Source organism: Nerophis lumbriciformis, linkage group LG38 (genome assembly GCF_033978685.3).
Source record: "Nerophis lumbriciformis linkage group LG38, RoL_Nlum_v2.1, whole genome shotgun sequence".
Taxonomy (NCBI): domain Eukaryota; kingdom Metazoa; phylum Chordata; class Actinopteri; order Syngnathiformes; family Syngnathidae; genus Nerophis; species Nerophis lumbriciformis.
The window spans coordinates 5,412,965-5,426,810 of record NC_084585.2 but is presented as its reverse complement, the minus strand read 5'-3'; the positions used below and the strand labels follow the sequence as shown (position 1 = coordinate 5,426,810).

Genomic DNA, 13,846 nt, shown 5'->3' with positions numbered 1-13,846 from the left:
CACTTTTAGACGAAAAACTGAAATGTCCACCTGTTTTTGTCAGACCTCAGTCAGACTACTCCACTCCAGACCTTCAATCAGCATATAAAGCCACAAGCCAAGCAGACAAAAACCCAAGTAGAACGTATGGACAATGCATTATTAGCTTCCAAAAACTGTGAAAGGCAATATTTAAGTGTAAAACAATCACGTTTGCTGGAACACTCCTCCTCCGCATGTAGAGTAGATGAGTGTACAAAATGTTCCAGCACAGAAAAAAAGAAAAAAAGCAGCTGTTAAGGGTTTCAGACGAGGAATTCTTTTTGGAGAGTGTGCAAGGTTTTTTCTTTTTCAGGAGGTGACCGCTGCTTTCTACAGGCTACCACACACACAGACTCAGAATAGGTGATGTTTGTTTTGGGAAGTCGGTGACTGTGAAGACATCAAAATAATGATTTCCAGGTTCCACGCTGAATCGGAAATGAGCTATACATCATGAATGCAAACAGAACATTTGGAGATGTCGTAAGCTCAATTATGCATAATTTTGTACAATATAATTCATAATAACGTCATACATAACCATTTAATTATTAGGTTTGTGTTTTTACAGCATTTTATATTAATTGAGCCTAAAGAAATAGTGTCTGGTATAGCAGTGTTTTTCAACCTTTTTTGAGCCAAGGCACATTTTTCGCGTTGAAAATATCCGGAGGCACACCACCAGCAGAAATCGTTAAAAAAACGAAACTCAGTTGACAGTAAAAAGTCGTTGTCGCAATTATTGGATATGACTTTAAAGCATAGCCAACTATGTATCAATATAGCTCTTGTCTCAAAGTAGGTGTACTGTCACATCACGCCAATTTTTGCTGTTTTCCTGTGTGTAGTGTTTTAGTGGCTTTTTCTCTTTTTTTGGTATTTTCCTGTAGCAGTTTCATGTCTTCCTTTGAGCGATATTTCCCGCATCTACTTTGTGTTAGCATTCAAGAATATTTCAGTTGTTTTTATCCTTCTTTGTGGGGACATTGTTGATTGTCGTGTCATGTTCGGATGTACATTGTGGACGCCGTCTTTGCTCCACAGTAAGTCTTTGCTGTTGTCCAGCATTCTGTTTTTGTTTACCGTATTTTTCGGATTATAAATCGCTCGGGCGTATAAGTCGCACCGGCCGAAAATACATAATAAAGAAGGAAAAAAACATATATAAGTTGCATTGGAGTATAAGTCGCATTTTTGGGGGGAAATTTAATTGATAAAATCCAACACCAAGATTAGACATTTGAAAGGCAATTTAAAATAAATAAAGAATAGTGAACAACAGGCTGAATAAGTGTACGTTATATGAGGCATAAATAACCAACTGGTATGTTAACGTAACATATTATGGTAAGAGTCATTCAAATAACTATAACATATAGAACATGCTATACGTTTACCAAACAATCTGTCACTCCTAATCGCTAAATCCCATGAAATCTTATACGTCTAGTCTCTTACGTGAATGAGATCAATAATATTATTTGATATTTTATGCTAATGTGTTAATCATTTCACACATAAGTCGCTCCAGAGTATAAGTCGCACCCCCGGCCAAACTATGAAAAAAACTGCGACTTATAGTGGAAAAATACGGTATATGTTTTTTTTCCCTTCTTTATTATGCATTTTCGGTCGGTGCGACTTATACTCCGGAGCGACTTATACTCCGAAAAATACGGTATATATCAATATAGCTCTTGTCTCAAAGTAGGTGTACTGTCACATCACGCCATTTTTTGCTGTTTTCCTGTGTGTTGTGTTTTGGTTCTTGTCTTGCGCTCCTATTTTGGTGTTTTTTTCTCTTTTTTGGGATATTTTCCTGTAGCAGTTTCATGTCTTCCTTTGAGCGATATTTCCCGCATCTACTTTGTGTTAGCGTTCAAGAATATTTCAGTTGTTTTTATCCTTCTTTGTGGGGACATTGTTGACTGTCGTGTCATGTTCGGATGTACATTGTGGACGCCGTCTTTGCTCCACAGTAAGTCTTTGCTGTTGTCCAGCATTCTGTTTTTGTTTACCGTATTTTTCGGATTATAAATCGCTCCGGCGTTTAAGTCGCACCGGCCGAAAATACATAATAAAGAAGGAAAAAAACATATATAAGTTGCATTGGAGTATAAGTCGCATTTTTGGGGGAAATTTAATTGATACAATCCAACACCAGGAATAGACATTTGGAAGGCAATTTTAAATAAATAAAGAAGAGTGAACAACAGGCTGAATAAGTGTACGTTATATGAGGCATAAATAACCAACTGGTATGTTAACGTAACATATTATGGTAAGAGTCATTCAAATAACTATAAAATATAGAACATGCTATACGTTTACCAAACAATCTGTCACTCCTCATCGCTAAATCCCATGAAATCTTATACGTCTAGTCTCTTACGTGAATGAGATCAATAATATTATTTGATATTTTACGCTAATGTGTTAATCATTTCACACATAAGTCGCTCCAGAGTATAAGTCGCACCCCCGGCCAAACTATGAAAAAAACTGCGACTTATAGTCCGAAAAATACGGTATATGTTTTTTTTCCCTTCTTTATTATGCATTTTCGGTCGGTGCGACTTATACTCCGGAGCGACTTATACTCCGAAAAATACGGTATATATCAATATAGCTCTTGTCTCAAAGTAGGTGTACTGTCACATCACGCCATTTTTTGCTGTTTTCCTGTGTGTTGTGTTTTGGTTCTTGTCTTGCGCTCCTATTTTGGTGGCTTTTTCTCTTTTTTTGGTATTTTCCTGTAGCAGTTTCATGTCTTCCTTGAGCGATATTTCCCGCATCTACTTTGTGTTAGCATTCAAGAATATTTCAGTTGTTTTTATCCTTCTTTGTGGGGACATTGTTGACTGTCGTGTCATGTTCGGATGTACATTGTGGACGCCGTCTTTGCTCCACAGTAAGTCTTTGCTGTTGTCCAGCATTCTGTTTTTGTTTACCGTATTTTTCGGATTATAAATCGCTCCGGCGTATAAGTCGCACCGGCCGAAAATACATAATAAAGAAGGAAAAAAACATATATAAGTTGCATTTTTGGGGGAAATTTAATTGATAAAATCCAACACCAAGATTAGACATTTGAAAGGCAATTTAAAATAAATAAAGAATAGTGAACAACAGGCTGAATAAGTGTACGTTATATGAGGCATAAATAACCAACTGGTATGTTAACGTAACATATTATGGTAAGAGTCATTCAAATAACTATAACATATAGAACATGCTATACGTTTACCAAACAATCTGTCACTCCTAATCGCTAAATCCCATGAAATCTTATACGTCTAGTCTCTTACGTGAATGAGATCAATAATATTATTTGATATTTTACGCTAATGTGTTAATAATTTCACACATAAGTCGCTCCAGAGTATAAGTCGCACCCCCGGCCAAACTATGAAAAAAACTGCGACTTATAGTGGAAAAATACGGTATATGTTTTTTTTCCCTTCTTTATTATGCATTTTCGGTCGGTGCGACTTATACTCCGGAGCGACTTATACTCAGAAAAATACGGTACCGTATATATCAATATAGCTCTTGTCTCAAAGTAGGTGTACTGTCACATCACGCCATTTTTTTGCTGTTTTCCTGTGTGTTGTGTTTTGGTTCTTGTCTTGCGCTCCTATTTTGGTGGCTTTTTCTCTTTTTTGGGATATTTTCCTGTAGCAGTTTCATGTCTTCCTTGAGCGATATTTCCCGCACCTACTTTGTTTTAGCATTCAAGAATATTTCAGTTGTTTTTATCCTTCTTTGTGGGGACATTGTTGACTGTCTTGTCATGTTCGGATGTACTTTGTGGACGCCGTCTTTGCTCCACAGTAAGTCTTTGCTATCGTCCAGCATTCTGTTTTTGTTTACTTTGCAGCCAGTTCAGTTTTAGTTTCGTTCTGCATAGCCTTCCCTAAGCTTCAATGCCTTTTCTTAGGGGCACTCACCTTTTGTTTATTTTTGGTTTAAACATTAGACAGCTTTCTACCTGCACGCTGTTTCCGACATCTACAAAGCAGTTAGCTACCGGCTGCCACCTACCGTATTTTTCGGACTATAAGTCGCAGTTTTTTTCATAGTTTGGCCGGGGGTGCGACTTATACTCAGGAGCGACTTATGTGTGAAATGATTAACACATTAGCGTAAAATATCAAATAATATTATTTATCTCATTCACGTAAGAGACTAGACGTATAAGATTTCATGGGATTTAGCGATTAGGAGTGACAGATTGTTTGGTAAACGTATAGCATGTTCTATATGTTATAGTTATTTGAATGACTCTTACCATAATATGTTACGTTAACATACCAGTTGGTTATTTATGCCTCATATAACGTACACTTATTCAGCCTGTTGTTCACTATTCTTTATTTATTTTAAATTGCCTTTCAAATGTCTATTCTTGGTGTTGGCTTTTATCAAATACATTTCCCCAAAAAATGCGACTTATACTCCAGTGCGACTTATATATGTTTTTTCCCTTCTTTATTATGCCTTTTCGGCCGGTGCGGCTTATACTCCGGAGCGACTTATACTCCGAAAAATGCGGTATGTTTAAGCATTCAAGAATATTTCAGTTGTTTTTATACTTCTTTGTGGGGACATTGTTGATTGTCATGTCATGTTCGGATGTACTTTGTGGACGCCGTCTTTGCTCCACAGTAAGTCTTTGCTGTCGTCCAGCATTCTGTTTTTGTTTACTTTGTAGCCAGTTCAGTTTTAGTTTCGTTCTGCATAGCCTTCCTTAAGCTTCAATGCCTTTTCTTAGGGGCACTCACCTTTTGTTTATTTTTGGTTTAAACATTAGACAGCTTTTTACCTGCACGCTGCCTCCCGCTGTTTCCGACATCTACAAAGCAGTTAGCTACCGGCTGCCACCTACCGTATTTTTCGGACTATAAGTCGCAGTTTTTTTCATAGTTTGGCCGGGGGTGCGACTTATACTCAGGAGCGACTTATGTGTGAAATTATTAACACATTAGCGTAAAATATCAAATAATATTCTTGATCTCATTCACGTAAGAGACTAGACGTATAAGATTTCATGGGATTTAGCGATTAGGAGTGACAGATTGTTTGGTAAACGTATAGCATGTTCTATATGTTATAGTTATTTGAATGACTCTTACCATAATATGTTACGTTAACATACCAGTTGGTTATTTATGCCTCATATAACGTACACTTATTCAGCCTGTTGTTCACTATTCTTTATTTATTTTAAATTGCCTTTCAAATGTCTATTCTTGGTGTTGGCTTTTATCAAATCCATTTCCCCAAAAAATGCGACTTATATATGTTTTTTCCCTTCTTTATTATGCCTTTTCGGCCGGTGCGACTTATACTCCGGAGCGACTTATACTCCGAAAAATACGGTATGTTCAAGCATTCAAGAATATTTCAGTTGTTTTTATCCTTCTTCGTGGGGACATTGTTGATTGTCATGTCATGTTCGGATGTACTTTGTGGACGCCGTCTTTGCTCCACAGTAAGTCTTTGCTGTCGTCCAGCATTCTGTTTTTGTTTACTTTGCAGCCAGTTCAGTTTTAGTTTCGTTCTGCATAGCCTTCCCTAAGCTTCAATGCCTTTTCTTAGGGGCACTCACCTTTTGTTTATTTTTGGTTTAAACATTAGACAGCTTTTTACCTGCACGCTGCCTCCCGCTGTTTCCGACATCTACAAAGCAGTTAGCTACCGGCTGCCACCTACCGTATTTTTCGGACTATAAGTCGCAGTTTTTTTCATAGTTTGGCCGGGGGTGCGACTTATACTCAGGAGCGACTTATGTGTGAAATTATTAACACATTAGCGTAAAATATCAAATAATATTATTGATCTCATTCACGTAAGAGACTAGACGTATAAGATTTCATGGGATTTAGCGATTAGGAGTGACAGATTGTTTGGTAAACGTATAGCATGTTCTATATGTTATAGTTATTTGAGTGACTCTTACCATAATATGTTACGTTAACATACCAGTTGGTTATTTATGCCTCATATAACGTACACTTATTCAGCCTGTTGTTCACTATTCTTTATTTATTTGAAATTGCCTTTCAAATGTCTATTCTTGGTGTTGGCTTTTATCAAATACATTTCCCCAAAAAATGCGACTTATATATGTTTTTTCCCTTCTTTATTATGCCTTTTCGGCCGGTGCGACTTATACTCCGAAAAATACGGTATGTTTAAGCATTCAAGAATATTTCAGTTGTTTTTATCCTTCTTTGTGGGGACATTGTTGATTGTCATGTCATGTTCGGATGTACATTATGGACGCCGTCTTTGCTCTACAGTAAGTCTTTGCTGTCGTCCAGCATTCTGTTTTTGTTTACTTTGCAGCCAGTTCAGTTTTAGTTTCGTTCTGCATAGCCTTCCCTAAGCTTCAATGCCTTTTCAGAATCAGAATCAGAATCAGAATCAGCTTTACTGTCATTACGCAAGGTAACGAGATTGAGGCCATTCCATACAGTGCGATGTGTGCATGCTAGAAAAACAATGTGCAAATATATAAAAATATAAAAAATGTAGAAGTGCAATGAATATGGTGTGAAATGAATATATACATGAAAAAAACAAAAACAAAAACAGGGTGGTTGGTGTTATATATGTTTTTTCCCTTCTTTATTATGCCTTTTCGGCCGGAGCGACTTATACTCCGGAGCGACTTATCCTCCGAAAAATACAGTATGTTTAAGCATTCAAGAATATTTCAGTTGTTTTTATCCTTCTTTGTGGGGACATTGTTGATTGTCATGTCATGTTCGGATGTACATTGTCTTTGCTCCACAGTAAGTCTTTGCTGTCGTCCAGCATTCTGTTTTTGTTTACTTTGCAGCCAGTTCAGTTTTAGTTTCGTTCTGCATAGCCTTCCCTAAGCTTCAATGCCTTTTCTTAGGGGCACTCACCTTTTGTTTATTTTTGGTTTAAGCATTAGATACCTTTTTACCTGCACCCTGCCTCCCGCTGTTTCCGACATCTACAAAGCTATTAGCTAGCGGCTGCCACCTACTGATATGGAAGAGTATTACGCGGTTACTCTGCCGAGCTCTAGACAGCACCGACACATCATTTGCAGACTATAATTACTGGTTTGCAAAAAATATTTTTAACCCACATAGGTGAAATTACATAATCTCCCACGGCACACCACAAAAACACTGTAGTACAGTATCTTTGTCTTTGCCATGGCAACACTAAATTACTGTTGTTTATGATGATCAGATATGATACACGGGTGTGCTGGGAAGGATAAAAACAATGACATATTTCTACTACCATTTCATAGTAGGCAACCAAATCTTTTGGAATTTTCAATGAAATGTCATCCTGCGCCTGACTGGAGGGAATAGAATGTTTTAACTACTTCAGCATCGTGTTCTGCTTCTGGCTGATTTACTTCTTCCGGTGGCGAGCACTTTTCTGGCCGTCTCTTCAGAGCCCATATTGCTGAGGACATTCCTCCTCGGTCACGTGGGAAGACTCGCACGTGTTATCATGAAATTATTTTTGTTTCTACCTGAAAAATAGGAATGTTGTTTACAGAGATTTAATTTTTCCTTTTCACATAATGAGTGGGCAAGAAGTCCGACATCTGGTTCTGTGTTGACTTGAGTGAGGCGAGGCTGCTGCTGTTTAATTGTTGAACATGATGTACTGGCCTTTGTTTTTGTTGTAAACCAGAGATCGTATTTCTTATTTTGCCCGGGTAAAGTTATGACAATCAGTTTCCCGTTATGTTCATATTGTAAAGTGTTCAGAGGTGGGTAGAGTAGCCAGAAATTGTACTCAAGTAAGAGTACTGTTACTTTAGAGATTTATTACTCAAGTAAAAGTAAGGAGTAGTCACTCAAATATTTACTTGAGTAAAAGTAAAAAGTATGTTGTGACGGCAACAAATAATGCACAAAAACATAAAAATAGCAATGAACAAATTCAGAGCCAGGAATATCTCTTAAGTAACTAAAACAATAATACATTAACATAAAAAAAAATTAAGTCAAATTGAGCCACAATGACTTAACAGCACCATAGGCTGAGTAGGCAGAGATTACAAAGGAAAATAACAAGTTAGGCTTTACGCAAACCATAAACTGATAGGTGTGGGCTGCACCTGGGAACACACTGTGCACTTCTGATTGGTGTTTCTATACATGCGTGTGTGTGTGTGTCTGTCTATGAGGCTGCAGTGCATTAATAAATGTCCCCACACGATGTACATTTGACAGTGATTCATAGCAGAGAAGCTAACATCAGCCTACGGTGACAGGCAAAATATCTACTAACGTTACTTACCGCCATGTGCTTCCTCAAATTTGACGTTGAGTTCATGTAAGCTTAAGCTTGTTGTTTGCCGCTGAAATTTTATGTGACCGCCTGGCTCTGTTTGATTGGTGAAACGGAGTCAAACGTCACCAGTGACTGCATTTGATTGGTGAAACTGAGTCAAACGTCACCAGTGACTGCATTTGATTGGTGAAACGGAGTCAAACGTCACCAGTGACTGTATTTGATTGGTGAAACGGAGTCAAACGTCACCAGTGACTGCATTTGATTGGTGAAACGGAGTCAAACGTCACCAGTGACTGTATTTGATTGGTGAAACGGAGTCAAACGTCACCAGTGACTGCATTTGATTGGTGAAACGGAGTCAAACGTCACCAGTGACTGCATTTGATTGGTGAAACGGAGTCAAACGTCACCAGTGACTGCATTTGATTGGTGAAACTAAGTCAAACGTCACCAGTGACTGCATTTGATTGGTGAAACGGAGTCAAACGTCACCAGTGACTGTATTTGATTGGTGAAACTAAGTCAAACGTCACCAGTGACTGTATTTGATTGGTGAAACGGAGTCAAACGTCACCAGTGACTGTATTTGATTGGTGAAACGGAGTCAAACGTCACCAGTGACTGCATTTGATTGGTGAAACGGAGTCAAACGTCACCAGTGACTGTATTTGATTGGTGAAACGGAGTCAAACCTCACCAGTGACTGCATTTGATTGGTGAAACGGAGTCAAACGTCACCAGTGACTGCATTTGATTGGTGAAACGGAGTCAAACGTCACCAGTGACTGCATTTGATTGGTGAAACGGAGTCAAACGTCACCAGTGACTGCATTTGATTGGTGAAACGGAGTCAAACGTCACCAGTGACTGCATTTGATTGGTGAAACGGAGTCAAACGTCACCAGTGACTGCATTTGATTGGTGAAACTAAGTCAAACGTCACCAGTGACTGCATTTGATTGGTGAAACGGAGTCAAACGTCACCAGTGACTGCATTTGATTGGTGAAACTAAGTCAAACGTCACCAGTGACTGCATTTGATTGGTGAAACGGAGTCAAACGTCACCAGTGACTGCATTTGATTGGTGAAACTGAGTCAAACGTCACCAGTGACTGCATTTGATTGGTGAAACGGAGTCAAACGTCACCAGTGACTGTATTTGATTGGTGAAACTAAGTCAAACGTCACCAGTGACTGCATTTGATTGGTGAAACTGAGTCAAACGTCACCAGTGACTGTATTTGATTGGTGAAACGGAGTCAAACGTCACCAGTGACTGCATTTGATTGGTGAAACGGAGTCAAACGTCACCAGTGACTGCATTTGATTGGTGAAACGGAGTCAAACGTCACCAGTGACTGCATTTGATTGGTGAAACTAAGTCAAACGTCACCAGTGACTGCATTTGATTGGTGAAACGGAGTCAAACGTCACCAGTGACTGCATTTGATTGGTGAAACTAAGTCAAACGTCACCAGTGACTGCATTTGATTGGTGAAACGGAGTCAAACGTCACCAGTGACTGCATTTGATTGGTGAAACGGAGTCAAACGTCACCAGTGACTGCATTTGATTGGTGAAACGGAGTCAAACGTCACCAGTGACTGCATTTGATTGGTGAAACGGAGTCAAACGTCACCAGTGACTGCATTTGATTGGTGAAACGGAGTCAAACGTCACCAGTGACTGCATTTGATTGGTGAAACGGAGTCAAACGTCACCAGTGACTGCATTTGATTGGTGAAACGGAGTCAAACGTCACCAGTGACTGCATTTGATTGGTGAAACCGAGTCAAACGTCACCAGTGACTGCATTTGATTGGTGAAACGGAGTCAAACGTCACCAGTGACTGCATTTGATTGGTGAAACGGAGTCAAACGTCACCAGTGACTGCATTTGATTGGTGAAACTGAGTCAAACGTCACCAGTGACTGCATTTGATTGGTGAAACGGAGTCAAACGTCACCAATGATTGTATTTGATTGGTGAAAGGCAGGCATGTGATAGATCCTACTTTGAAGGTCTGTCTGACAAACCAAAACAAACAAAGCGTGCATTAACAGATCGATAAAAATCAGTAGCGAGTAGTAGTAGTTGCATTAAAACTACTCTTAGAAGTACAATTTATCCCAAAAGTTACTCAAGTAGATGTAACGGAGTAAATTTAGCGCGTTACTACCCACCTCTGAAAGTGTTCAAGACAACTAAGAACATTGTGTTGGCCTTTGTAGGCATCGGACCTGTGCACATGAACGAAGTGGACTGCTCTGGCTTTGAGAAGTCTCTGACCGAGTGCCACTTTAACCGCGACGCTCTGGGCTGCAGCCACGAGGAAGACGCTGCCGTCAAGTGCAACATTCCCGCCATGGGCTTCAAGAACAGAGTAAGCGGAGCGATTCCCAGGAGATGTTTGCATTTTCTTTGACACGCGTCCGTCTTCCACGCAGCTTCGCCTGGCCGGGGGACGGAATACCTACGAGGGCCGCGTGGAGGTTCTTACGGACAGGAACGGCTCCCTTGTGTGGGGCGCGGTGTGCAGTGACAGCTGGGGGACCATGGAGGCCATGGTGGTGTGCAGACAGCTGGGCTTGGGCTTTGCCAACCACGCCTACCAGGTAACGCTCCTCTCCCTTTTCCACACCTGATTTATACTGCACACACACCACCTTGCTACAGGTTGTCCACCACAGCAAACCTGAACCTTATACTTCACACTTGGAGCCTTTCACTGAGCAATAGCAACCCCTACTGACACAAATCATGTCAGCATGCAGGCAGTAATAATCAAAATACCGTCTTTACAGAGATAATAATATCCAGCCTTGATTGACAGTGTAAGTGTATTTTAATACACAAACTACTAACACTAGCTCAGGGGTCGGCAACCCGCGGCTCCGGAGCCGCATGCGGCTCTTTGATCACTCTGATGCGGCTCAGCAGCTTACTTGCTGAACCCCCCAGCGTGCCAGCCCAACACTTGTTATACAATATACATTTTCTGCTTGCACACGTACGTGACAGCAAGGCATACTTGGTCAACAGCCACACAGGTTACACTGACGGTGGCCATATAAAACAACTTTAAGACTCTTACTAATAATGCGCCACACTTTGAACCAAAACCAAACAAGAATGACAAACACATTTCGGGAGAACATCTGCACCTTAACACAACATAAACACAACAGAACAAATACCCAGAATCCCATGCAGCCCTGACTCTTCCGGGCTATATCATACACCCCTGCTACCACTAAACCCCGCCCCCACCCCAACCCTGCTCCCCCACACATCAACCCCCCCGCCCCCCCTCTCCGTGCGTCGGTTGAGGTGGGCGGGGTTTGATTGGTGGAACTCAGTCAAATGTCACCAGTGGAAAAAAAAAACTAGACTGCCTATATCTCCCACTAGGAAGATCGGAGAGACATGAAACAAAAACCTGTATGTAGGTCTGACTTAGACCTAGTTTTCATAATTGTATATCATCGGGCAAAAATCAACAGGAAGTTGGCAATTCCCCCTTCAAGACAAAAAAGTACTAAAAACAGTCACTTTTGCCTCTTTGAGCTGTAATTTGACCCCCTTAACATGCTTCAAAACTCACCGAACTGAACACACACATCAGGACTGGCAAACATTGGGATCTGATAAAAAAAAACCTAACCCCAAATCTCAAAATTGTGCTCTAGCGCAATTTTTTTAATGAAACGCACAAAAAACTGCTCCTCGGATAAAAAAACTGACAAAACTGCCTGTAACTCCCACTGGGAAGGTCGGAGAGACATGAAACAAAAACCTCTATGCAGGGCTCACTTAGACCTACATTTCATAAATTGACAACCCCCAGCAAAAATCAACAGGAAGTTTGCTATTCCCCCTTCAAAACAATTTTTTTGTAAAAACCGGTCACCTTCCTTCAAAAATCTCCTCTGAGCGCGTTTGTCGTTTCGGCTTAAAACTAACACAGGCGAGAGATTAAACCCTTGTGTATAAAATAACAGAACAGCGTTTTAATACCTGCTTCGGTTTTGATTTTATGACCCTTCAAAGACCTGATGCTGCTGCGCTGCTGTTTTTTTAAGATGGCTGCTTAAAAGCAGGAAGCACCAGCGTGCCTACACAATGCAGACAAGGTAGGTACACTAGACAAAAGTATTGGGACACTTATGACTACCACCGGACAAAAGTATTGGGACACTTAGGCCGAAAACTGGACAAAAGTATTGGGACACTTAGGCCGAAAACTGGACAAAAGTATTGGGACACTTGGGACTACAACTTGACAAAAGTATTGGGACACTTAGGACTACAACTTGCCAAAAGTATTGGGACACTTGGGACTAAAACTGGACAAAAGTATTGGGACACTTAGGACTAGCACCTGCCAAATACGCGGGCCCGACCAACGCTGCTTGCAGCTTTAATTAGGGCCCGCATGGCCCATTGTATAAGGACTCCCTTTGGGAGTCCTTATGCAATGGGACATAAGGACCTATTGTATTTGTAAGGTTTTATTCTTTATTCTTTTTCTTCCGCCGCCTCTTTGAGCACTAATTTGACCCACTTAACATGCTTCAAAACTCACCATATTTGACCCACACATCAGGACCTGCAAAAATTGTCTTTTAATAAAAAAAACGAACCGCAAAAATCAAAATTGCGCTCTAGCGCCCCCTAGGGGGGAAAAAAACTAGACTGCCTGTAACTCCCACTAGGAAGGTCGGAGAGACATGAAACAAAAACCTCTATGTAGGTCTGACTTAGACCTAGTTTTCATAATTGTATATCCTCGGGCAAAAATCAACAGGAAGTTGGAAATTCCCCCTTCAAGACAAAAAAGTACTAAAAACAGTCACTTTTGCCTCTTTGAGCTATAATTTGACCCCCTTAACATGCTTCAAAACTCACCAAACTGAACACACACATCAGGACTGGCTAAAATTGCGATCTAATGAAAAAACCTAACCCCAAATCTAAAAATTGTGCTCTACCGCAATTTTTTAATAAAACGCAGAAAAAACTGCTCCTCGGAAGAAAAAAATGACAAAACTGCCTGTAACTCCCACTGGGAAGGTCGGAGAGACATGAAACAAAAACCTCTATGTAGGGCTCACTTGACAACCCCCAGCAAAAATCAACAAGAAGTTTGCTATTCCCCCTTCAAAACAATTTTTTTGTAAAAACCGGTCACCTTCCTTCAAAAACTATCTCCTCTGAGCGCGTTTGTCGTTTCGGCTTAAAACTAACACAGGCGAGAGATTAAACCCTTGTGTATAAAATAACAGAACAGCGTTTTAATACCTGCTCCGGTTTTGATTTTATGACCCTTCAAAGACCCGCTGCGCTGATGCTGCTGCGCTGCTGTTTTTTTAAGATGGCTGCTTAAAAGCAGGAAGCATCAGCGTGCCCACACAATGCAGACAAGGTAGGTACACTAGACTAAAGTATTGGGAGACTTATGACTACCACCGGACAAAAGTATTGGGACACTTAGGCCGAAAACTGGACAAAAGTATTGGGAC

General features: G+C 40.4%; 1 protein-coding gene across 2 annotated transcripts in view; it reads left to right on the top strand.

Moving 5' to 3' along the window:
* Positions 1-13,846, top strand: part of LOC133578394 (lysyl oxidase homolog 2A-like) — a 102,179-nt gene that overhangs the window by 65,199 nt on the left and 23,134 nt on the right. For both annotated transcript variants that reach the window (XM_061932788.2, XM_061932787.2), the window contains exons 7-8: positions 10,556-10,707; positions 10,772-10,939. In XM_061932788.2, the coding sequence (XP_061788772.2) occupies positions 10,556-10,707; positions 10,772-10,939 (320 nt within the window). The remainder of the gene's footprint in view (positions 1-10,555; positions 10,708-10,771; positions 10,940-13,846) is intronic.